The sequence below is a fragment of the Larus michahellis genome, chromosome 2, assembly GCF_964199755.1.
Source record: "Larus michahellis chromosome 2, bLarMic1.1, whole genome shotgun sequence".
Classification (NCBI taxonomy): domain Eukaryota; kingdom Metazoa; phylum Chordata; class Aves; order Charadriiformes; family Laridae; genus Larus; species Larus michahellis.
Genome location: NC_133897.1, coordinates 69104123 through 69131221, shown reverse-complemented (window position 1 = coordinate 69131221; position 27099 = coordinate 69104123). Strand labels below are relative to the sequence as shown.

At 41.6% G+C, this 27099-nt stretch overlaps 1 protein-coding gene across 2 annotated transcripts in view; it reads right to left on the bottom strand.

Annotated features, from left to right (window-relative positions):
* Positions 1 to 294: 294 nt before the first annotated feature.
* Positions 295 to 27099, bottom strand: part of DCDC2 (doublecortin domain containing 2) — a 73875-nt gene continuing 47070 nt past the window's right edge. For both annotated transcript variants that reach the window (XM_074575795.1, XM_074575794.1), the window contains 3 exons: positions 14045 to 14145; positions 1996 to 2322; positions 295 to 739 (listed from right to left, as the gene is read on the bottom strand). In XM_074575795.1, coding sequence (XP_074431896.1) covers positions 629 to 739; positions 1996 to 2322; positions 14045 to 14145 — 539 coding nt within the window. In that variant the 3' untranslated portion in view covers positions 295 to 628. The remainder of the gene's footprint in view (positions 740 to 1995; positions 2323 to 14044; positions 14146 to 27099) is intronic.

The following is a 27099-nucleotide window of genomic DNA, read 5'->3' as shown; positions in this document are numbered from 1 at the left end:
TTTATGAATGTAAAAGCTAATGATTCTAATAAATGTACTGAAAATCCACAATTTAGTAACATTAGGACTGACACCTCATTACAGTACACCATTTTTTGTGGGCATAAGTTCATTAACTGAGGAATGTATTCTAATTATATCTTAATGCTATGCCTGGAAAGCATTTATATCGTGGAATTTTAAAGGAAAAACTATGTATGTCCTCATTAAAAGTCAGAAACTGTTTCTCTTTTCTGAAAAAATCTGCAAAGTAGTTTTGGCATTGAATTTGTGTGGGTTCTGTTTTCTTTTTTTCTGGTACAGTGTCATTTTTGTGATTATTCAATTACTGCTAACCATCTTATACCACAGAATAGTTCATTTATTTCTAATACTACTATACAGTACTCCTGTATTTCCCCCCTTAAATTCTATCGGAAAATATCACCTTGTAAAAATAATTCTATGTTCTTCTAGTAGCTATTAATGTTTGTTTCCTATATCAGTCCATACGGCATTATCATCTCAAGACTCATTATGTGGGTACTCAACCTATCTTCCCATTATAAGTTATCAATCGCAAAAAATAACATGCTTTATATTTAGAGTATTATAATCTTCCATTTTCTGCTTGTTACATTTTTTCTGTCTATGCAACTGCAGCATAGTCATTGCTCTGGTCATTTTTTTTTTCACTTTCCTGTGGGCTGGTGATTGTTACCCTTGGATTTGTGGATGTTTTTTCAAGATGGGAATCAACCTAGAGAAAAAGGACAGGCACTGTTAACTTCATCAGGTAACAAAGATTTCACTTCATTTCAATACAGTGTTAGCACTTCATACTAGAATTTCCACAAGGTATTCTTAATGTGAAAAGATGTTTTCCTGAGAGCGTTCGCATTAACATTTTTATTTACCTTATACTTATATACCTTCCAAAGGAGAAAGTACTCAAATTAGAGGTTCCCCCCCAGCTCTTTCATCAAACATCCAGTTACCCACATATCCATTTAAAGTGAATGCTCACTCACTTTCCCCACTTCCATAAATAACTTCAGCTTTTCTAAAAAACAAACAACAGACATCAATACAACAAGCACAGAATAAATTCAGGGCCCAAGAAAATAACCCGTTACTCAGCTGTCTTAATTGAAAAATGCTTTTGTATGTCATACAGAAAGAGAAGAAAGCCCAGTTGCAAGGTGCAACAGTGTCATAAGAAGCAGAAGACTGTTTTTCAGCAGCCTACAGGTAGGGAACATGCAGCAAGTTGTTCTGCTTCTGACGCTCCAGAATCCCACTCTTAGCAGATCTGGATTCTCCCCACCAAACAAAACACTTCATTTCCCACATTCTGTTTGCTGGTCAGTTCATCTGACTGTCAGCGTAGTCCACTTTGTTCTTCTGGGCTGCATGCCTCCATCTAAGCCAACAGCATGTTAGTGTGTCTCCTAAATTAATGTCACGCTTGCTTTTAAACTGACTAAAGTCCCTTGCTTTGAGGATCTTGTTCATCTCCACTGTCTTTTCCAATTTCTAAGAAAAGGAGATGAAACTTCCACAAAGCAATGGCAAGAGCCTTTTATAAAATGCAACTTCTGTGAAAGCCAATTCATCAAAATAATGAGGCACTGTGGTTTCGTGAACACACCCTTCTGCTCTGTCCTAAAGGACAATTTCGTGTGGAAATATATAATTATTATGCTTTTCTAGAAATTGCAATAATTTTTTTTATTACTTTTCTTCAAAATTCAGCATACTCAGGAAAGCAGGAGATGCAGATTCATTAAATAGCAACAAACATCTGCTTTCTCAGTTGGAGGGCATATAATGTAATTACTGATGTAACTGATCTATGCAGATGGAAAACAGCTTTTCCCACAAACTGAAGTTCTCATAAATGCTCTCAGGACATTATCAGGATTGAGCTACTTAGAGACTAGCTGAGAAGCCTAAGGCTGAGATGAATGAGGAACAGTAACTTAAGAACAACAAACTGAAAGAATAAACACTCGCCTGTTTCTGACTGTCAGAATCCTCCTCTTTTATTTCTTCTTCAGGCTGAAGATCACCTTGGTAGTTCAAGTGCTCCATTCCCTCACCATTTTCTTCATCTTTCTTGCCATTTAAATGGATAAGTTCCTCTTCTGCTTGGTCAACATTCTCTGTTTCTTCTGCTTCATCTTCATCATTCTCATTTAATTTCTTCTTCTTTTCTTCCACTACACTTCTTTCTTTAACAGTTTCCCCACTTTCCTCTCCATTCACTTCTGGATATTCTTCCTCTCCCCTGTCATTTTCCTCTTCTACATTTTCTTCTTCATCTACAGTTTCAGCTGGCCTCTGGTGAAAGGAAAAGCAGCAGCATTATGAGGCATCTTTAATCAGAATGCTCCACGTAATTCTGAAACGTGAGAGTCATCAAAATCACACTTACATCATTACTGGGGAGTAAGTATGCTAATTTGAGGTTTGTCTACATGGACAGAAAATTATGCTGCTGTAGTAAAATAAGGCACTTTTATTCTACATAAAAAATGTGTTAGTGAGATTTAAATGTATTACACCAGGTTAATCCATTTGACCATACTCAAAACAACTGGAATGAGCTAGACTTAATTAATACAGCAACAGCTATTTTGTTCCAGCTGTTCCAGGTTCTCTGACATTCCAGCATTTAGTACATACTTGTTTATAAAATTCTGTCACAATAAAATATCACACATCACTAGCCCACAAACTGTTCCCCAAGAAGCATTTTACCTATGGACCAGGCCATGCCATGCCAGTCGGTCCTTTTGTGCAGCCTGTCTTCTTTGCATCCTCAGAAAAGCAGCAAGAGAGAGATGAGGTAGACCTACCGGTCCCTTCCATAAAATCATTCCCCTTCCCAAAAATGCCTGTGTAGGGTGGCATGGTTAGGATTTATTTGACATTTAGCAATTGTTTTTTCCTACACAGAGTTGGACCAGCAGACAGGAGGAACGGGATCTCGACCCATACTGGAGAACAGTAAGCAGCATCATTTCATGACAACCTGGAAGACCGATGCACATACTATCTAGTTTTTGTCATTTGTCTTCCAGTTTCAGCTTTGAAGATTCACCTGACTATTCAGTGAACCAATGCCCCTGCTGCCAAGATGACTTATGTACTTGTGCTAAGGTTTGAATGAAAAGAAAAAGAAAAAAATCCCACAGAAGTGACAGGGTGTCTGCCCCCCACACAGCCTCATCAGACTCTAAATCTAAAGCAAACAAGCTGAGAGCAAGAGATTATCTCTTAATCAAAAGTGTTTGGAATTTTACTATCATTAGCAGCTCCTTTATGCAGGCAGCTATCTGCTACAGACCTACAAGTTATTTACGTCTTCTAAAAATCTCTTTCCCTCACTAATACAAACATTTCAAAAGAATTCTGTCATCACCTTCGACATATTAGTAAAAGTCAGTTCAGCAATACCAATAACTGATTGAAGCCTCTTGATGAAACACCTTGCTTTTGCTTTGATATCTAAGTAGCAACATAAAACAACTTTATTATTCCAGTGCACAATACTGCATTGACAAAGCTTCAAAAAGGACAAGTTATTGTGTTGTGAATTACTAGAAATATTACATGGTTATCTGACCAGATCAATAATGGCTCCATAAGTTTTGAAGTACAGTAGTTTCTGTGTGTTTTTTTATTCGAGCCTTCCTGGTTCACTTTCATCTGGTAACATCAAACTGGCCTTATTACCACTAAAATAAAAATTAAACAAGTCAAGTCTGTAAAGACACCTTCAAAGAAGGCACCATCCAAAGCAAACTTTAGCCAACTTTGGTAACCTCCAGCACATAGAGATAGCAAAGAACCTGTAGATCCACAAATTCTCAGAAATTACCTGCTAGTCTTACACGTGCGACCTACTAATTTGTTCTCAGTCTGCTAAGGAACTTAGCAGCTCTGGATTCTGACCAGAAACAGGGTCAGACCCATTAGCTAGACTCATTAGACCTTATCTGTCTAAAATAGGTGTGGATGCAAATTTTTTTTTAAGAGTTAAAACTGAGTAACATAGAAAATAAACACAGCATCATTGAACTTTAGCCACAAACTCACTGGAAGCTCACAGGAAACTGGCATGACATAACATTCAAATTTCAACTAATCTAACTTGACCAGTCAACCTAAATTGCCTGAAAAAATAACAGTACAAAACAAGATCAGTGAAACAAATTCCATCAGTGCAAGTATAATGTTTTTATGGTAACTGAAAATTTCAAGATAGCTGAGTGTATTACTACAAGTTATTACTACTACAGACAAAAATAAAAAGCCATGTTTACAGCTAATAATTGGAAAGCAAAACATGTTCTTCATTTAATCTCCTTTCAAGCTGCGCTACATTAGAATGGACATTTCAAACAAGTTAAAATCAATATCGATCCTGAGGAATCCTTCTGCAAGGTAATCTAAAATGCAGTATGGTTCCCGCTGCATGCACAGTCACAGGCAGGCTTTGAAATGTCAATATGACCACAGACCATGCATTTCAGAATGCACAGCTGACCTAAGACAGGACTGTAGAGAAGGAACTGAAGGCCAAAATCACTCACCAAATCATACATTGCTCTTTACATAAAAAATGTGATACTTTCTACTGAGATCTTGTTGATCTACTAGCTATGCATAAATTAGCATTATTTGTTTTAAGTACATCTTCTTCACTGTCACTGAGAAAGAGATATCCTTCGCAAAAGTTAGATTTTTCATATTTAGGGAGAGAGGATATTTATATGCATATACACATGTAGTGAGGAAAACAGAAAAAAGGAGAAAACCAGATTTTTTTTATGGTCCAAAGCCTGTAAATGTTGTACATGCTTAACTCTACCTTCTGGAACAGTTCTTGTGATTTCAGTGAACCTGAAATAGTGAGCTAAAGCCTACATTAAAGTGCTTGCTGGGTCAGGATATAATTCCTAGTCCCCTCGAGTCAATGGGAACCTTTTCATTGGATTTGATACACTCCAGCCATCCCTCGACCTACAAGTGTACAAAACGCCTATTATGTGTTCATCAAAGTTACTGCAAACTGTGTTCTCTCAGTCAGAATACATCAGGATGGGTGTACTGAGAGCAAAACAGGTATGCCAGTTCTGATCTACATGTCCTTGCAGAAATTATCAGACTCATTTCTCTTAAGTCAGCAATGTTCTTGTATATTTAAGAAAAAGCAGTGACGTTTCACATCTTAGTTTTTAGCTTTACATCTGTTATCTTCTAAATAACCAGAATACTGCCAGTAACAGCTTCCTATATGGAACGCATTGGATGGATAAGCAAGGCAGATGTGGGACTCGGCTGCTCCTCTTTGCACCCAAGAAGGCAGAGTCCACCTTTCAGCCAGTGTCGTCTCACAGGAAGTTGTGCGAGTACATTTCATTTGGGATTCCGGTAAAAGCTCAGGGCATCTCAAATCCAGAGAACCAACTATATCTCCAGGCCTGACTGACTGAGGTCTCTCACTACTTTGTAACACAACTAAATGAACACAAGCATCAAATACTAATATCACCATGTCGACACGAGAGATTTCAGGATCATAACAGAGAACATGAGGCGCTTCAAAAACTCATGTTGGAAGCACCCAGCCAGTTGTACCCCAGGGTAACTAAAGATGTATATGGTAACTAACTACAGAATAAGTGTTCCTGTGTCACTTTAATTGCATGACCACATCACAAAAAACAGCAGAACTTGAACCTGAGAGCACTAAATTCCAGACTGGAGAAGCACGAGGTGATTACATTCTTATTCCTTGAGGTAATTTTCACAGGCAAGTAAGCAACTTCTAGGACAGGGAACTTTTCCAGTGACTGTGATGGATTATCCTCATTCCTCCTGTAGTCAGAACTATTCATGGTAAGGTTTGTAATTTTGCCTTTTGTACGGTTGCAAGAAAATAGGAAGGAACCTTCTTTCTCATATTGCTGACTGCACCTTTTAAGTGAAGATGATGCTTTTACAGTTTCCCAGTTGAAAATATGATAGTTAAAATAACTAGTTCTCAAACCATACCTTCATGAAAGCAAGCATAATTCTTTGCTTGTCATGGACTAGCAATAAAAAGACACACTGACAAAAGACTTGTATATGTATATTGAAAGGTATATTCAACCAAAGGCATGTAGAATATTCGAAGTCATTCTCAACTTCATGCTAGAAACATGGACCCAGCCTGCCTTCTGGAAACCTCCTGACTTACTACCAGCTTGATGAGGAACAGAGTGAATTTCATTTTGCATCCAAAAAGTATGATTGCTTGATGATATTTTAAATCTCAGCAAAATCAGAGTGTTTAAAAAAGAAAGATGTATTCTAATTACACTCATCATGCTATCATTCATTAAGAGCTACATTACCAAATGCCATCATCATTCAAAAGCAATAAGTCAGGAAATCTTCAGACATTGAAGCATTTGGCTTCTTTTCCTCTAGGGATGCTAATGTAACCTCTCAGAAGGTTTGCACATGACTGGTATCAGAATATTGAAAACTGCAGTATCACAAATCATTTAAGGCAGAAATTATTTCGCACCATTAATGTAAAACATAATTTTGCTTTATTGAAGCCATTTGGAAATGTTTACTAGGCTAATGGTCACAACAGACAAACAATGAGGTAGACAACAAAAACCTTAATGGTCACAAATACCAGCATGAATACATCTCACAAATGCAGCATCAGAAACACTTAACTTTGATTGCACCAAACCTCTCCAGAACAGAGCTGCCCCTGCTCCTACCCAGCCAGGAATGCTTTGCAGCAGCACTGCACAGATTCCAACAGCAAAACATTTTGTTCTCGAACCAGATAGGGTTGCTAAGTGACAGCAGCCCTCTTCCACATCATTTACAAAACCCAGGCTCTTAAAAACAAGCAAATGAATAGTTAAGGGTTCATCAGTCTTACACTTCTCACACAGTAAATGTGCCGTTGTTCATGAAGGCAAAAAAAAAAAGTCTTTATCCCCTCAACATTTAAACTCCAACCTTTTTATGAGTTTGGATGCTTTTTTTTTTTTTTAATCACAGATGCAACATCTGAGTCCACAAAGTCTAATTTTTCCATAAGATCATAGCACCCAGAAGTCTAACTGGAATGAATGGAAACTATGAATGATAACTTGACTGGTATAATAACTATGAATGGTAACTTGAAGTATAGAAAAAACAGCTTTTCAATCTCCATTCCTCAGTTTCATTGTGTGGTAACTGGAAGCATGCATTAATTCCTTACCCACAAGACAGCCGCGGCGGACAAGAAAACATCTGATCAGATCCTTAGTTTTCTAAGATGTACCTAAGTCAACAATATTTTTCTCCATCTATTTCACTGACAATCACGTCTAGTTTTTCCATAACGCTTTCCATGTGTACAGTAAAATTTGCCTAAACTTCGCCCCCTATAATACAGTATGATCCGTCGAGCATACCTGTAGACAATGGGAAGATTGATAAGCATTGAGAAGCCCTACTGAGGCTGCAAAAATACAGTTTTGGGTATTTTGGGGTTTTTTTTTTCAGAAACAGACTCTCCTACAGTGAATGAAAAATGCCCTAAGAGTTAAGCAATTTGAAAACTATCTGTTTTAAGATTGCTAGATTTTTTCAAGACAGGACCACACAGAGGAAACTTTTTTTCAAAGTGGTATCAACACTAGTTTTACAACAGAACTGCGTTTCTAGGCTTTACTTGGAAGAAGTGAAAGCCCTCCAACAGCTGACTACACAGGCCTTTAAAGAAGAGATCAGACCTTGCTGCTCTAGCTTCAGAAATCACAGTCATCCAACGCAGAAACTGACAGAAGATCTCTCTAATTCTGAGGTGCAAGGAACCAACCAGAGTAAGTTTCCCCATCTCGCACAAACAAACAACAAAAAAATTAAGTGTAAATCAGTGGAGCTGAAAGAAGAACATGCAGGGAAAAATCTTATCTGCTGGCTTGTCAGCACTCAAAATCCATAAAGCTTAAATTACAGCTGCATCATTTGTAGTGAAATTTGTGCATAAAAAGTTCTGCATGTATTCTTTCCAAATGCCATTTTGAAATCCTTACTGGTGTAATGCAAAATGTTTACTCGTGAAAAGTTCTAGCCTTTTTAATCAGGGAATGTTTCTTCAAGCAGTCAGCCTGTTTTAATGTAGAATCAATGTAAGCTTTAACATTTTGCCTTCAGCAACAGAGAAGATAAACATTTTATTCTGTTCACTGAGGTGAATCTTGGGTCTCTATAGCAAATTGTACACAACATAATGAAAACTGCAAACGAAAGGTGCAGATTTTCTGCTACTGATGATACACTTCAGCTACAGAAAGAGTACCTAGGGGAGCCACACAACCTCACATCACATCACTGCCCAGGAAATGGGGAATAATGAGTGGCATCAGGACTGCATTAATCAGCAGACACGTCTCTAATAATGGAAAGTAAATGGCCAGTGAAAGAACTAAGAGTGTGAACATCTACAAAAAGACCCAGATCAGTGCCTGTTAGACAAATTTATCATCATTTTTACAAATAAGCACAGAAACAGAGGAGGAGATGGGGATACTGAATCTGGAGGGAGAAGGGGGGAAAACAACAAAAAAACCCCAAAACCAAACAACCAACAAACAGATTCATTCTACATAATTTACATCTTAACAGCCAGTATGATATACCTCACAGTAAAGCAGGCTGGCGCATCATGCGTCTGGCATCATGCACTGGACAACTTCACATCTCATAACTCTCATGCTTATCCCACCTCCCAAGGGCTCAGCGTAGGAGAACAACCATGCTTATACAAATGGATAAACCAATGCAAACTTGCAGTGTTGTTTCAATACTATTACTACCAACCGTTGCTTTTCTATTTCACAGCTTACAGAAAATTAAAGAAAAAGTAGTATTTTGTTCTGAAAGCTTTACAAGTTAGAAAATTTTCTATCTCAGAAAGAGTTACTTGTAATACATTCATATTATTATCAGCAAACTCAAAGTAACACACTTAATTACCATCTCAAATGAGAAACTTGCATTGTTTTGCTGCTTCCCTACCAAGAACTGCAATAAAACCATCTTGTTGCCTCGCTATTTGCACAATTGATTTCATAGTCTGCCATCAGCTCCTACGGATGTTGACACAATGATGTAAACAACCAAATTGGAGTAAGCCTGCATGTCACAAGAAGAAACTATCCAATTTGTATTTGGAAGCTGAAGTCTTGGTACAGAATATAGAACAGAAGGGTCTGGTTTGGTTTTAGGCAAAATACTGATTTTTTCCTCCTTGATGTTCAATTACAACTGTCAGCTACTCTGGTCGAAAGCAAATCCTGTTCTTTTAATGCATTCTCAGCTGGCAGACGGCATCTTACACAATAGGACATCAGCAAGTGTCTAGCCAGTATTACACTAAGTTTAGTTAATGGCTAATCTGGCATTTGTTCAACTGTGTACTTCAAATGGCAAGACAGAGAAGGTGCATAAAAAGAAAAAAGACTAAGCTCTATCTTCAACACCTCATTTATGTGGCTGATGGAAATGATAGCATATCAGAAGTGTCAGCATTCTAGTGAAAGCTGGCATGTAAATATTTATGTATTATGCAAGATAGTCAAGCCCTGGCTGGCTGTCCTTTTCCATATTTCTAGCAATAACAGAAACTGCAGTTCAGATAAGAAAAAGCTATAAAGCTTTACATCACAGAATTTAAAATTATTTTAAATGGTCATTAATAAGAACCTGAACATGTAAAATGATAAATGCTTCCAAGGTCTGAGTAATGTCTGTTATTTGGGAATAAGAAGTAGTCAGTGCTACTCAGAGGACCTGGCTTGTTCCCATATTACCTAGGAAACTATACATGAAGTTTTAAAACGAGAAATAAACCATGGCTTGAGTTGCAATAAATTTTGGTACTTTGCTTGGCTTTTCTGAAAATACGAAGATTATTAATAGTGTGCATGACTAATATTTTAAAATTTTTTTCCCCCTCAAACACACCTGTTTCCAGTTCCTTGTCCATGCAGCAACTGAAAAATATTTCCATCTGAGGACAACGCATGGGTCTTGGTACATGAGCTTAGAGGTAACAAGCAAGTTCCTGGAGTTGCAAGCTTGCTAGCACATCCCATGTTGACTGGCAACTGTATCAACAACTGCCGCTACTGCGGCCAAGTACAGAAGCAGTAGTGGAGAGTTAACTATTCTCCCCACCACTAGTGATGGTCACCATCCTTTGGATGAGGCGAAGAGGTGAGACACATGGCAGAATGGGCAGAGCTGTTGCTTGCGCTGTAGGATCTCCATGGACAAGTAAGGCAGCCGCCTTCAGGGCTCTTGGATTTCATATGAATCGCAGTCAGCCTAAAAACTAGACCTGACAACCCAATTTACGCTGTCAAGTGCTTTACACTACCCAGAGGAATTCTTTACACACCTTCAGAGGCCAATAAACAGGCTAATAATTTCTCAATTTGATTATTACACTGTCAAGACCAGGGCAGGATATACTTCAGGATGTCATAAGAAACAAAGATTAAGACGAGACGAAGCATGTTCTTGCCCAATGTCGGTACTATCAGTACAACCCAACACATCCTAATTATCACAACACCTCACAAGGACAACTGCAATTAACAGGGCTGATGAGCCGAATGGTGTTTAGCACATGAGTCTCTGAGGCCAGGGCAGGTATTCGCTGTGAAAAGGCACAGCTGTAGCATTCCTTACATCAGGGACCAGAACAGTCATACTCTTGCCTCTTTCAATCACGTGATTCATGCATCTTCAAGATCAATGTCGATAAAACAGCTGAGCAACACTCCTTCCCACTAAAGTTAATAAATCACTGAGAATGTTCCTTCTTAGAAACAGCAGCCTAAAATAAAATTTAGAGATCCAGATTTTTTTTCAGATGCTATGGTGCTATTCTTCAAAATGGCTACAGCAGCAACTTCATACGTCGCTTTTGTTAACGTACAGATTAGTAATGCAGGCAGAAATTGATACACAAAATATAAGGTCATAAAACTCCTATTTTCCCCTCAGGCATTTTTTAAAAGCAGAACACAACCAAAATGTATATACATGTATATTTATTTTTCAAATAAATTGAAAAAAAATCAGCCAACTAAATAGTAAGCAGAAAAAAACAAAGCTTACTAAAAAAAAGTTGATTACAGGACTGAAATAATCAAAGATGAACCAATACAGAATCACAGAAAAGTTATGTTAGAAGAGACCTCTAGGGCAGTGGTCTGCAAACCGTTTTGGTCGCACACCCCTATTGGTAAAAACTTTTTGAGCACGAATCCCCAGTATATGTATATTTATTTATTTATAAATTATATACACATACTACTGAAGTTCTAACATTTTCTTCTCGCACCCCAGTGGATTGTCTTCCACAGTCCTTGGGCTGTGCACACTCCACTTTCAATACCACTGCACTAGAGACCATCTAGGTCAGCGCCCCGCTTCAAAGTAAAAATAAGTTGTTTGAGGCCCTGTCTGGTTTAGTTTTAAATATCACCAAACACAAAGATTCCCCACCCACTCTGGACAGGAAAGCGCTTGCAGTTCTCAATGTTGAAAACATTTTTCTTATGTCCAATTAGAATTTTTATTGCTGCAACTTTTGACCATTGCGTCATCCTTTTGCTGTGCAACACAGAGAAAAGCCTGGCTCCGTCTTTGTTACTCCATCTGCAGCTGAAGACAGCAGTTTGATCTGCCTTCTCCTTCTTAGCCTTTATGGTGAAACCAACCCAGTACCCTAAGCTTCTCCTTGTGTCATAAGCCCTAGCTCCATAAAGTTTTTAGTGTGTTGCTGACTCTCTCCCATTGGTGAATATCTCTTTTGTATGGGGAAGGACTCAAAACTGGACAAAATATTCTAGATGCAACCTCAGAGATGCCAAGTCAAGGAAGATGACGTTCCCTTGATGTGCTGCCTGTGCTTTTACTAGCCCAGCTTGTACAGTCAGCCTCATCACTAAAAGGGAGCACTGCTGACTCATCAATTTGCTAGCCACAGGAGCTGCATGGTCCTTTCTGTCGTTGCTTCTTAGCCTACCTGTGCCCAGACTGTACCAAGACAGTTACTGCATTCCAGGTGCCCAACTTCATATTTCTCTTTGTTGAACTTCACGGGGCTTGAGTCAGCCCATTCCTTCAAGCTGTTGAGATTGTTCTGAAAGGCAGCCCTGCATATCCCCCGACAATGACAGTCTGGCTTTACTACCAGGCCCGGATAAGGCTGCATCCTATGCCATCATCCATGTTATCAATGAACATACTAGAAAGTATCAGATCCAGTATCAAACCCTGAGAAACACCATCCGTAAATAGGTGCCAGTTAAATTTCAACAAATTGACCTTTTAAGTCCCACCAAATGAGCCAGTTTTTCATCCACTTTGTAGCCCATAAATCCAGTCCCTACCTTCCCTATGGGTATCTTCCTCCCCATATATACCACACTTCTTCCAATTTCTCCTGCAAATATGGAAGCCTATGCTGAAAGCAAGAGAAATGGCAATAACTGCTCTCCCTTCATTCACAGAGCCAGGTCTTTCATCACTGAGGCAAAGAGGTAGGTTAAGTATGATTCGCCCATAGTAAATCCACGTTGGTTATTCCCAATCACATGCATCAATTTCCATTTCTCGACAAGCTTTGGCTTTCCCAGTTCCATCCCTGCATTTTCAGGCAATGTCTCTATACTGCTCCTTAGCAGTTCATCCCTTCTTCTACCTACCACACTCTGCCTCTTTTAGTATGAGGTCAGGAGTGCTCTGTTCAAATCGGCCTCCTGCTATGCCCGCTTCTTTTCTTGCACATGGCTTTGAGGCAGATGCCCTTGGAGATCAACCAGATCTTCTGTGTTCCTCTTCACTTCAGGGCAGCCTTGCACAAGATCCTGCCTGCCAGTTTCCCAAACAAGCCAAAGTCCACTCTCCTGAATGCCAGGATTTTTATTCTCTTATTTGCCATCTCTACTTTCTTAAACCCTATCATCTCACGGCCACCGCAACTAAGACTGCCGTTATCACATCTCCAACCAGTTCCTCTTTATTCATGAGTAGCAAATCCAGCAGAATGCCTCTCCTAATTGTGTATCCCGCTACCTACACCAAAAAATTGTCTCCAACACACTCCAGAAATCTCCCAGATTGTGCTCTATCATTTTGTCCTGCGTAATCAAAGTGTATTTACAAAAAACTATTTTTATCTCCCTCCCATTTGTTTACAATCTCACATTGAGGTCACTGAGCTGACCACCAGGAAGTCAGAAAAATGCTCAAGAATCCCTTACGTTGATGAGATGATTTTTTGCCTGAGAAATCTATTGGGTAAACGGTGATCCCTTACACTGCAGCATGGATCAGAAATATTATCTTCTGGCCTAGGTGGCTGGTGCCAAGCCAGTATCAACAGACACCAGAATCACAATGCAACACCTTGTGGACTGGCCACAAATTCCTACAAACACATAAGACGAAAAAAAGGACTGTCTTGTGAGCAATTGACTATTTATTGCACGTAAGTCTTACAATTAAAAAGTTGGCCAACTAAGTACTGTGTTTTTCCAAGAGAAGAAAGTGCTGGCAGCTTTAATAAAAAACAGATAAACCCATGCCTGTTTGTGGTTCAGGACTGCAGGAATTCTGACCTGGATTCTGTGCCGTAGTCCCTTTACATTGCTCCACCAGTATAAAGGAACTGCAATCCAGGTGGATCTATTTGGTAGGTTGTGACAGCAGGGAGTCCTGATTCTTATCTAATGGCCTATAAGGGCTCTCAGAGCAGTTCTGAAGCTGATGAAAAGGTAACTGATATTTGACACATTAACAGAGAGAGGAAGATTTGCTAAAGCTCCCATAAAAGAACCCATTTCTTTGAGTTGTTACAATCATCCCCAAAGAATTATGCTGTACACTTGAAAGAACTTGGGGAAAGAAAGCAACGCACACAACCTGTGATCCTAAAAAAAGAAAAGCTATTGATTTAAAGCTCGACCAATACCTGGTCCAGTGGAACTTCTACACGAGTATCTTCATCTTCCTGCACTTCAGCTGCCCCCCACATTTCAGACGCCTCTTCTCTGTCTTTGTAAATATCTTCACCTGCAATGGGAAAGATACAGAGTGGAAGTGAAGCCCAATTGTGACACTGTGTGGTGTAACTACAGAACTGCATTCAATTTTGTTTCCGACAGCAGGTTTCTGAGCTGACCCACCATTGCTTATACAGTTCTTATAATGAAGTTTTCAATTTCCCATTATTGTAAACTTGTTTTCCTTTCCTTTTTAATAACAAATACTTACATGCTACGCCATTTGGGGAAGGGGAAAAAGAAAAAGGGACTGAACAAAGCCCTGGATTTTAAGTTCCTTCACTTCTGGCAAAGGTCAGGAGTGAATCTGAACTTAATACATTACAATAACGACATATTACTTTTATTTCTATAGTCAATGATTGTACTTTCTAGTAAATAGCATTATAACACGCATCTAGCAAAAAATCTCAGGCTCCGAATCAACAATAAACATGATGAACAAGGACAGGAGTAAAAGAAACAGAAACAGTTGGGATAATGCTACTCCCCACCCTTGGGCACGTGCAAGTAGAATTATAGCTGAAACTCCACATTCACATTAAAAAAGCACATAGTCCTAGTGTCCTGGTTCCGGTGGGGATAGGGTTAACTTTTCCTGGTATTCCATGCCATGTGAGCCACGCCCACCCTGAGCTGCCGGGGGAGGGGGCAGGAAGTTGCTGCTTAAAAGCGGGCTGGGGCGTCCGGGGTCCGGCCGGTCAGCGAGCGGCGGTTCCGTAATCGCGTTTGTATATTCCCCATCCGTGTTGTTGTTTGCATGTTCCCTTTGCTGTTCTGTTAAACTGCCTTTGTCCCAACCCAAGAGTCTTGCCTTTTCTTACGATCCTTCCTGTATTAGGAAGGCACGTGCGAGCGGCATGTGGTTCTTTGTTGCCATCTGAGGCTAAACCACGACAGTCCTTTTTGGCGCCCAACGTGGGGCTTGAAGGGTTGAGATAACGACGGAATCCAACTAGAACGTGGAAAAAACGGTTTTGGTTTGTTTTTTTTTTTTCTTGTATGCATTTATTTTATTAGGTAAGTAGTCACTGGTCATCATGTTGCTTGGTTTGTTCTCATGGCTGTGTTACATAAATTCCTATATGGCTTATGTACTCCCTGCGATGCTGTTTACCATGTCTGGAAGAGGGATGAGGATTATCATTCTGCTGTCCTGTGCGATATCTGTTTATGATATGATAACATCACTGTTCAGACGGTTATTTTGGGGTGTTTACGTGGTTTTGTTGTCCTGTCCGTACATTGGACACCGTCTCTCAGAATTTGTTAATAGTTTCCCCAGCCCTTTTGCCTCCCTTTTCTCCTTCGGGTCAGGTATGACAGCTTTTGAGAATCTTGAATATCCTTGGGATACTCAAACTAGTGTGTTCCTAGTGCTATGTCTCCTGAATACGTTCCAGGTCTTGTTTAGGGTTAAGCAACTATTTAAGACTACCACCCGGAGATCTGCTCCGAGGCTGGATAGTCAGGGGTGGCATGGCATGTGGGAGAGCATGGGCAGGTACCTAGAGAACTACTCGCCTCCAATGGTCTGGGACTTCACCCCTGAACAATTACAGGACCCTGATAAAGTGGTAGAATATTTGAAGGGAAAATGCTGTGGCTATTCTAGAGAGGCACAACTCACCGCGCTGTGCTGGGCCCTGGCCAGTATCTACCAGGCACTGCTCAGAATTATGCAACACCCTCAAGGGGAAGAGATGGAAACCAGACCGGCGGCCCCTGCGGCTGCTGCAGCCCCTGCGGCGGCCCCTGCGGCTGCTGCAGCCCCTGCGGCAGACACTGCGGCTACTGCAACCCCCGTGGTAGCCACTGCCACTGAACCAGAGAACCAACCCGCGCCGGTATCAGTTGCCCCCATACAGAAGAAGAAGTACACAAAGAAATCAGTTCGCTTAGTAAGAGATGATGATGAACCAGGGCCATCACGAGAGCAGGAGGAAGAGGCAGAACCAGAGATAATTACTCGATCCCTATCCTTGAGTGAGCTGCGGGATATGCGAAAAGATTTCAGCCGACTTTCAGGTGAGCACATTGTCACCTGGCTGCTCTGGTGCTGGGATAACAGGGCCAGTAGCCTGGAATTAGAGGGTAGGGAGGCCAGGCAGCTGGGATCCCTGTCTAGGGAAGGCGGCATTGACAAGGCGATTGGGAAGAAGACCCAAGCCCTCAGCCTCTGGAAACGACTCCTGTCAGGCGTGAGGGAGAGGTACCCCTTCAGTGAGGATGTTGTATGTCAGCCAAGCAAGTGGACTACCATGGAAAGAGGTATCCAGTACCTGAGAGAATTAGACGTGCGGGAGATGATTTATTATGACTTGGACAATGCAGACTTACCCACAGACCCTGATGAGGTGCGATGCACAAGGCCCATGTGGCGGAAGTTTGTACGGAGCGCACCATCGTCATATGCCAACTCCCTGGCAGTAATGGAATGGAAAGGTGAAGAGGGACCAACGGTGGATGAGGTAGCTGGCCGGCTCCGGAGATATGAAGAAAGTCTCTCTTCCCCCCTTGTCTCAGCTGTGGAGAAACTGTCGCGGAAGGTCCAGCAACTTGAAGAGAATATGTTCTACTCCCCACCTGCACGGGCCAGCATCTCAGCTATTAGAAGCAGGCATTTCCCCACTCAAGAGAGAGAGTACAGAGGGTACACACCACGAGGCACCCTGTGGTTCTACCTGCGGGACCACGGAGAGGACATGAGGAAGTGGGATGGACGACCTACTTCGACCCTGCGGACACGGGTACAGGAGTTGCAAGGAAGGACAACCACAAAAGGGGATCCCTCCAGGAAAAGTGCCGCCCCAGTTTCCAGTGGGCCGTTCCCCAGACAGAGCAGAAGGCCTGATCTTGCTTCTGATCCTCTTGAAGGAACTTCCAAGTCATTTATGCAAGAAGTGAGTAATGGATACTATGACGAGTATTAGGGGGGCCCTGCCTCCGGCCAGGTGGAGGAAAGGGACAACCGGGTTTATTGGACGGTGTGGATTCGATGGCCTGGCACATCAGACCCACAGGAGTATAAGGCTCTAGTGGACACGGGTGCGCAGTGTACTTTAATACCATCAAGCTATAGAGGGGCAGAACCCATTTGTATTTCTGGGGTGACAGGGGGATCCCAAGAGTTGACTGTACTGGAGGCAGAAGTGAGCCTAACTGGGAATGAGTGGCAAAAGCATCCCATTGTGACTGGCCCAGAGGCTCCATGCATCCTTGGTATAGATTACCTCAGGAGAGGGTATTTTAAGGACCCAAAAGGGTACCATTGGGCTTTTGGCATAGCTGCTTTGGAGACAGAGGAAGTTAAACAGTTGTCTGCCTTGCCTGGTCTCTCGGAGGATTCTTCTGTTGTGGGGTTGTTGAGGGTCAAAGAACAACAGGTGCCAATTGCTACCACAACGGTGCATCGGCGGCAGTATCGCACTAACCGAGACTCTCTGATTCCCATCCATGAGCTGATTCGTCAACTAGAGGTTCAAGGAGTGATCAGCAAGACTCGCTCACCCTTTAACAGTCCCATATGGCCGGTGCGAAAATCTAATGGAGAGTGGAGGCTAACTGTAGACTATCGTGGTCTGAATGAAGTCACGCCACCGCTGAGTGCTGCCGTGCCGGACATGCTAGAACTCCAGTACGAACTGGAGTCCAAGGCAGCCAAGTGGTATGCCACAATTGATATAGCAAATGCATTCTTCTCAATCCCTTTGGCAGCAGAGTGCAGGCCACAGTTTGCTTTCACTTGGAGGGGCGTCCAATACACCTGGAATCGACTGCCCCAGGGGTGGAAACACAGCCCCACCATTTGCCATGGACTGATCCAGACTGCACTGGAACAGGGTGAAGCTCCAGAACATCTGCAGTACATTGATGACATCATTGTATGGGGAAACACAGCAGAAGAAGTTTTTGAGAAAGGGAGTAAAATAGTCCAAATCCTTCTGAACGCTGGTTTTGCTATAAAGCGAAGTAAGGTCAAGGGACCTGCGCAGGAGATCCAGTTTTTAGGAATAAAATGGCAAGATGGACGCCGTCAGATTCCAATGGATGTGATCAACAAAATAGCAGCTATGTCTCCACCAACTAGTAAAAAGGAAACACAGGCTTTCTTAGGTATTGTGGGTTTTTGGAGAATGCATATCCCAGATTACAGTCAAATTGTAAGCCCTCTGTATCAAGTAACCCGGAAGAAGAATGATTTTAAATGGGGTCCTGAGCAACGACAAGCTTTTGAACAAATCAAACAGGAAATAGTCCATGCAGTGGCCCTGGGGCCAGTCCGGGCAGGACAAGATGTTAAAAATGTGCTCTATACCGCAGCCGGGGAGAACGGCCCTACCTGGAGCCTCTGGCAGAAAGCACCAGGGGAGACTCGAGGTCGACCCCTAGGGTTTTGGAGTCGTGGATACAGAGGATCCGAAGCCCGCTACACTCCAACAGAAAAAGAGATATTGGCAGCATATGAAGGGGTTCGAGCTGCTTCGGAAGTAGTTGGTACAGAAGCACAGCTCCTCTTAGCACCTCGACTGCCGGTGCTGGGTTGGATGTTCAAAGAAAGGGTCCCCACCACACATCATGCAACCGATGCTACATGGAGTAAGTGGATTGCACTGATCACGCAGCGAACCCGAATGGGAAACCCCAGTCGCCCAGGAATTCTGGAAGTGATCATGGACTGGCCAGAAGGCAAGGATTTCGGAATGTCACCAGAGGAGGAGGTGACGCGTGCAGAAGAGGCCCCACCATATAATAAACTGCCAGAAAATGAGAAGAAATATGCCCTGTTCACTGATGGGTCCTGCCGGATTGTGGGAAAGCATCGAAAGTGGAAGGCTGCTCTGTGGAGTCCTACACAACGGGTTGCAGAAGCCAGTGAGGGACAGGGTGAATCGAGCCAGTTTGCAGAGGTGAAGGCTATTCAGCTGGCTTCGGACATTGCTGAGCGAGAAAAATGGCCAGTACTTTATCTCTGCACTGACTCATGGATGGTGGCAAATGCTCTGTGGGGGTGGTTACAGCAGTGGAAGCAGGGAAATTGGTAGCGCAGAGGCAAACCCATCTGGGCTGCTGAACTGTGGAAAGATATTGCTGCCGGGATAGAGAATCTGGTTGTGAAAGTACGCCATGTAGATGCCCATGTACCGAAGAATCGGGCCACAGAGGAACATCAGAACAACCAGCAGGTGGATCGGGCTGCTAGGATTGAAGTGGCTCAAGTGGATCTGGACTGGCAACATAAGGGTGAACTATTCATAGCTCGGTGGGCCCATGACTCCTCAGGCCATCAAGGGAGAGATGCGACATATAGATGGGCTCGTGACCGAGGGGTGGACTTGACCATGGACACTATTGCACAGGTCATCCATGAATGTGAGACGTGCGCTGCGATCAAACAAGCCAAGCGTTTGAAGCCTCTGTGGTATGGAGGGCGATGGCTGAAATACAAATATGGGGAGGCCTGGCAGATTGATTATATCACACTGCACAAACCCGTCAAGGCAAGCGCTATGTGCTCACAATGGTGGAAGCAACCACCGGATGGCTGGAAACATACCCTGTGCCCCATGCCACTGCCCGGAACACTATCCTGGGCCTTGAAAAGCAAGTCCCGTGGCGACATGGTACCCCAGAGAGAATTGAGTCGGACAACGGGACTCATTTCCGAAACAGCCTCATAGACACCTGGGCCAAAGAGCATGGTATCGAGTGGGTATATCACATCCCCTATCACGCACCAGCCTCTGGGAAGATAGAACGATACAATGGACTGTTAAAAACTACACTGAGAGCAATGGGTGGTGGGACTTTCAAACACTGGGATACACATTTAGCAAAAGCTACCTGGCTAGTTAACACCAGGGGATCTAACAATCGGGCTGGCCCTGCCCAATCAAAACTTCCATGTACCGTAGAAGGGGATAAAGTCCCCGTAGTGCACATGAAGAATATGCTAGGGAAGACAGCCTGGGTTAGTCCTGCCTCAGGCAAAGGCAAACCCATCCGTGGGATTGCTTTTGCCCAAGGACCTGGGTGCACTTGGTGGGTGATGCGGCAGGATGGGGAAGTCCGATGTGTACCTCATGGGCATCTGATTTTGGGCGAGAATAGCCAATGAATCAGATTGTGTGCTGTTAATTGATAAGTAACACTGTCACTGTATGTCCTCATTGCTATAATTGCTATCAGTTGTACTACGAGTAAGGCACAGGGATGATGGGATAAGAACTGACCTCAGCAGCTGGCGCCCAGCAGTTTCCTCAAGATCTACATCTTCAGCCCACGGACTGCGTGCATGAGCCACACCAGGTGCACCAGTCACAAGCTCCGAAAAATACAGCATGCAACAGACCAGCACCACCCAGCATCTCACCTGCCCTGAGAGACTGTTCTAACAAATGGAGCCCAAAGCCGTGGATTAAAAGAACTCAACGGACACTTTGGAGGGATGACCCATAAACTAAGGGCATTATATGTGTGTGTGTATATATATATATATATATATATATATATATATATAAAACAGGGGAAAGTGGTGGCAATTCATTGGAACCTGCTGGGCATGGCATAGATGGTATGGAATAAGGGGTGGATAATGTCCTGGTTCCGGTGGGGATAGGGTTAACTTTTCCTGGTATTCCATGCCATGTGAGCCACGCCCACCCTGAGCTGCCGGGGGAGGGGGCAGGAAGTTGCTGCTTAAAAGCGGGCTGGGGCGTCCCGGGTCCGGCCGGTCGGCGAGCGGCGGGGAGCGGCGGTTCCGTAATCGCGTTTGTATATTCCCCTATCCGTGTTGTTGTTGTTGTTGTTGTTTGCATGTTCCCTTTGCTGTTCTGTTAAACTGCCTTTGTCCCAACCCAAGAGTCTTGCCTTTTCTTACGATCCTTCCTGTATTAGGAAGGCACGTGCGAGTGGCACGTGGTTCTTTGTTGCCATCTGAGGCTAAACCACGACACCTAGCTAACAAGGTTAATGGTTACAATGATATTCGATTTTGCAAAGATTTTACACCATTTAGTTTGAGTAAATTTTTTCCCCCAAGTGTAAGTAATAACTAGGGATCTTCAAAGTTTCTAATACAGATCTTTCATTATTAGCTAACTAGGAAAGTAAAGACAGGTACATAACGAAAAACAAACAATTTCCAAGTGACACACATTCCTCTCTCCCTTCCCCCCAAACTGAAAACAGCCCAGAAATTAAAAGCATAGGTTACTCTAAACCATCTCCCCCTCTCTCTCTCCATCTATCTAGGAAAGGCAGATGGTTCTATGCCGATGTGTTCATATCCAACATAATAAGTAACTACAATAAGAAAGAGGAAAAAATATTTGGGCTGTTTTGGACTGCTTCGTAGTTCTTCATAAAAGGATAATAAAGGAACTTGATAATATCAACTGACCAAGCAGCCCTAGTGTAGCACTGAACCGTTCACAGCACCACTGAGAACGAGGAAAAATAATGGATAAAAACCCAAGACATAAAAAATACAGAGTCCACCTGCATTGACTACTCTGGAAGTTAGTTTTCCAGTTACTTTCCCATCACTACGAGAGCCAAGGAAAGAGTTTACCCTGAGGACAAAATTCTGAAGCATACCATACCACTGCAAATGGCTAACTGGAGGGGAGGTGCCAGCTCATCCAGATGGCCTTAGACGTCTACTGGCAGGCCACTGACCAGAGCACCAGAAATGGAAGCCTTCTCATAGTTTGAAATGAAGAAGCAGAAATGGGGAACCCTATGGAACACCACAATGATATTCCAGAGTGGTACTGCTGACTGCATCTTAGGAGAGAGATTTTCTGATGGGCATAGCAGCTTGAATACTTGAGCATCAGTCCCGCTGGAACCTCCCCATTCTGCCAAAAGATCTATACTACTCATCCTCGGAAAATACCAGTGTTGGAAATACCACAGGGTTCTTAGCATCATTGCCTTGATTCTTACTCTAAACATCTCACACATCTTGAAAAAGGTCTCATCTTCATACTTAGCATGGAAATAATAATTTTCTTTTCTTAATTTTTTTTTTGTGGATTAATAAATATATTATATCTGTTGTAGTATGTTCCATTGAAACCAACTAAGGACTACCCAATATTTGCTGGCAATATGGTAAATCTTGGACAATCTACATGTACATATCTCATTACAGACCCCCTTTGATGAGACAGGGTTTTTTTGACAAATTCAGCAATAAAACCATGGAGTGGTGGAGCACAGCGAGACAGATGTGCAGTATTTTCAAAAACCTTAATCATGAAACCATAAGGGAGTGAGGGAGAGGGAAGATGACAATAATTTTCTACCTGGATCGTGCAACCAACTTTCCCATTCAAAGCAGCGTATCCAAAAAGCTAGAAACAGCGGGATTCCAATAAGCAAAAACTGAATTCCCCATGGCATTTACTCCAAGCACTTTTAAAGAGGTGCCTGCTCAGAAAACTGGTCATAAGTGAAAAGAGATTAGTTGAAAAGAGCTCCGCACAACCTTCCAGCATCTCTCAAGGACACCACCGTTCATTGTCTTGCACAGAAAGCACTCTAAAGTGAAAACAGCATCCCTGCTCTTCCACAGAGTGAAAGATGCCAAAACTAGGTGGCAGGCTGCAAGGGGAAAGAATAGTGACCACAGAAGTCACCAAAAAACCTCCAGGGACAGCGTTTTCAGTCATATGGCAAATTATCCCATTTTCAGAACAACTATATTCTTTGAAGAAAACCAGTAGCTAAAGAATAGCATATTTCAAATGCATACAACACAATACATCGTTAGTTGGTTTCTGTAAGGATGGCAGAAAGTATTTGTTGTCAGAAAAGGAAAAGAAAAAATTCTTTAAGGAAATAAAAAATTGACATGAAAAGGGAAATGAATTATTTTGTTCTGCACAAACATGAGAATATGGAAGACAAATGTCCAAAACACATATACCATTAGTAGTCAGGGAAGAAAGAAAAACACTTAGTTCTGAAATGTGCCAAAACAGGTGAAGAAAAAAAATGATACTAACTGAAAAATGGGAAAGTTGTAACACTTGACCAAATAAAAAAGGCCAATGAAAATGTCAAGGAACTAAATTAATCTTACATTAGGACACAAACTGCTGTATTTTGGTACCAAAAGAGAAAAAAAAATGCAAAAATTGTAAAATAATTTACAAAAAATTAACTTGACTAAATGGAGCATTAAGAAAATAGCTTAAAATGTAAACATTGCTGGTGATGCTACCCTACTTCAGCCAGAAGTACTTACACTTTGTGTATGTGAATTTACAAATATCTGGAAGAAGGCAGATGAGTGAAAGGCCAAGGTATTACTTGTTTATGTGATTCTGTGTCAAGATCTCGTCAGCAGGAGTTTGTAGACCACATTAATCACTGTTATCAGTGCTGTGACTTACTCAGCACCTCCCAAGGAAATGTGTTAGGCTAGGTAATTTTGCTTCATATTTTATAGGTAGTATTTCAGAAATGCTTTTTGGTTCAGAGAAAAAAGCACCTAAAAAAAAAAAAATCTTATTGATGCAATATTTCACATCTCTGTCTCAGAATCATTAGTCAGTTTCTACACACATCTCTAAGGGAGGAAAAAACAAGAAGGCCTTTTAGAAAATGCTATAAATTACACGAAAAAACATTTTTGCAAGTCTTCATTCTATATTGTTATGGGCTTACATTGCAATCTGTACTGAAGTTAGAAATAAGTAGTGTATTTTACTGAAAGGAGAATTCCCAGCACTTCCATTAGGTGGAACATTTATGCCTACCCCAAATGGTCCATAAAATACTGTAGATTAAACGTGCTCCTCATACAAGAGCTAGTTCTGACTTTCTATACCTCAAACTAATTGAGAACTGGACACAGTCAGGTCATGGCAACATTGGAGAAGAGTTCTAAAAGGAGGTAAGAAAGGAAGGTAGGTCCAAGCCTTACAGTCAAACTGTGGCATGCTCTACCCATTTGCTCCAACTTGAGTAGAATAAGATGGCAGAAAGATTCAAGGGCACTTGGAGCTCCAAAATGTCTCCCTACAGCTTTGCTGACAAGTTTAAATCCACGGATTTATTTCAGTTAGGTTCTCAGTTCTCTATACCACCGTAAGTGCTGCTTCTGTCAACAGACCAAGCAAAATACTACTGAGACTCTCCTGATCATCTGCAAGAGTATTTTTCCATGGTGTCCAGACAACCAGAAGAGACTAGAAATTTTTCAGGTTGTGACAGTCACTGTGTGAAAACAGACTGTCTTGAGCTAAAAATTGCCACTATTTTCTATACTCTGTACAAAGAGAAGTGAGGTAATCTAAACAAACGTTTCTCATAATTTCTGATTATTTTAAAGCAGAGTCATGTTCAGTAATTCAGGCAAGAAGGTGAAAGAAGAACCCGCAGAAGGGCAAAGAACAGATCACAAGAGGGAAAAGGCATTCAAGAGGAGGAGACAACTGGAGAGAGAGGATATGCAGAGGCTGGAGGATATGGACATGGAGATGACGAGGCAACAGTAATGTTAAAAGGAATGTGTGGAACGAGGAACGGTGCAAGAGCAAATAGAACGATGAGGAAACACGGGTGGAAATTAGGGAAAGAAATGGGGTCCAGCACACTGGCAGACAGGCAGAAAGAATGTGTTACCTGCAGTGGAAGAGCTGAAGCTTGAAAGAATGAAAGGGGAGAAAAGAACAAGCTAGCAGGTACCCATGCCAATTTAAGCTTCTTAAAGTAATCCTCCTTCAGGAAACCCTGAGAAGAGGAATGTTGTTTTACCAATACCCATCTGCAATTGAATTTCTTTGTTCAGATGCTCCCACACATATTCATTTGTGACAATGGTGTAGCAAAAAGCAACAATGAAAAAATGCTCATTGTTGTCAGGCAAGTATTTTTCTTGATTTCTTATTGTTATTTATTCCTACAACAAACAATATTTAGTAAGACTCTAGGTAGCGGCTCTACAGTCTGGGAAAAGAATTCTTATTGCATTTTTTGGCTTTAGTCTGAAGGAATGAATGAAAACTGCAACCACAAGTGGTTTCCTATGGAGCTTTTTCAAGAGTTATGCTCTGTCTCACCTCTTCTCCATCTCTGCAATCCCACAGAGAGAAAGATTGATGAAATCTTAATAGGATCTAGACTGCTTCAAGCTCTGAATTCCCCAAAGCCTTGTTAGGGTTACCAGGAAAGGGAACACTCAGAGCCTGATAACAGCTCAGCTGAAGAGAGGTAGCTAGTTGTCTCAAAAAAGCAGTGAACCAACTCAACCTGCCCTAAACAAAGCCAAATGATACAGCTGTTGAAACACTGGCACCTACGTTATGGCTAGCCTCTACAGCTAGCAGCAATGGAACCACAAAAATAGCACGAACAAGAGAACATTTTCAGCAGAAAAAAGTGGTGAAATCGCATGAGGGAGGATGTTCTCACAAGGCTTAGTTAGCTCTTTGGAAATCAGGTCCTGAGGCTATGAGTAGGAGAAAGGCAGAGTGCTCAGGTCTAGATCAGAACCTTATAAAGGATGATGACTGATAAATAGGGTGTGGGGTTTCTGATTTCGTACTTGCCCAATGTCTATTTCAACAGTAAGTGGCTTGGTCCTCAGCTGGTTTCACTAAACATAAGAGAATGTGGTACTGTATTCCTACAGTACTTTTTCACCTCTGTGACTTTGTTGCAAATGGACAAATAAAACAAATACAAATTAAGACAACATTAAGATGACTGTAAATTATGCTTCTTGCATAATGGCTCTTAATAGCCAAGGATCTTCATCTTCAGAGTTACCTACTCTGTCCTGTCGCGTCCCGTCCCCTTACCCATGCCAGCTATGCTGGCTTTGCAGCCCCTGAGAATTCATTTGTGTGAAAGGGATTCCACTGACCATTCAGGGGAATTTTCTAGATGTTTTATACTTCTGGCTAATCTCCAAATAGGTACAGAACAGGATAATTATCAGCAACAGCAAATGCATAAATGCCCACACCATTTCGACTAACAACATTTCACCTGATATGTATTACCAGTTGTCTCAATACACAGATGTTCAGTGTACTGTGCACTCAGTCAGTTCAGTATGTACAGAAAGATGCAATGAATTGATGCACGTACAACTGAGCAAACCTTGGCTAAAGTGCAAAGGTCATTTTCTGTCTGATGCCATTCAGTATTTCAGCTGGAATCCTTTCGTACACTTTGATAAACAAGAAAGTTATGTGACTTTATTAAACAGTAATTGAGTTACACATTGAATTAACTCATAAGAATTATATATATTTTAAATAATTAAGCATAGCAATTAATGGCTCCTGTATAAGCTCCTTTCCTAACCAGCATTAACTGTAAAACATTTATTGCAGCACAAATTACAACATTATACAGTCATTAATGCATTTCAAATTTTAAACTGATTGAAGTTTAGCAGTAGGGATAAAAAAAATCATTGTAATAATAGCCTGCCCTGAATATTTTATGGAAATCAGAGGTATTTACTAACTGCAAGCTCTGTATGTAAGCAAGGAAGTTACTGTGACTATAAAAAAAAATATTAATGTGACTTACCACAGAGGCTGCCTCATAAAAACATTAAGTCAAATTAAAAACAAAATGTAAAAAATCTGTGGCTCATTAAATTGAATAGATTGCTACAAGGAATAGGGAGGACATGTGCATTTATGCCTATCTACAACACAATTTTCTTTTCTCTTTTTTTTTGGTTGTTTGTTTTTTTTTTTTTTTAATTTCAAGGGGTTTTTAATTGTACAAAGCCCATTTCCAACAAAAAGCCACTGCTGTGGCATGCCTGTGCCTTCTGTCATCAAAAAGTAATGGAATTAAAAAGAAACTGGTAGCAATATATATATATGAAACTGTTGGGAATATTAAAAAAATACACTTTTTTCTTCACCTGATACTATTGCAGCCTCAAGCTTCTAGGCAATTAGTTCCTCTCTTCAGGAAATATTGA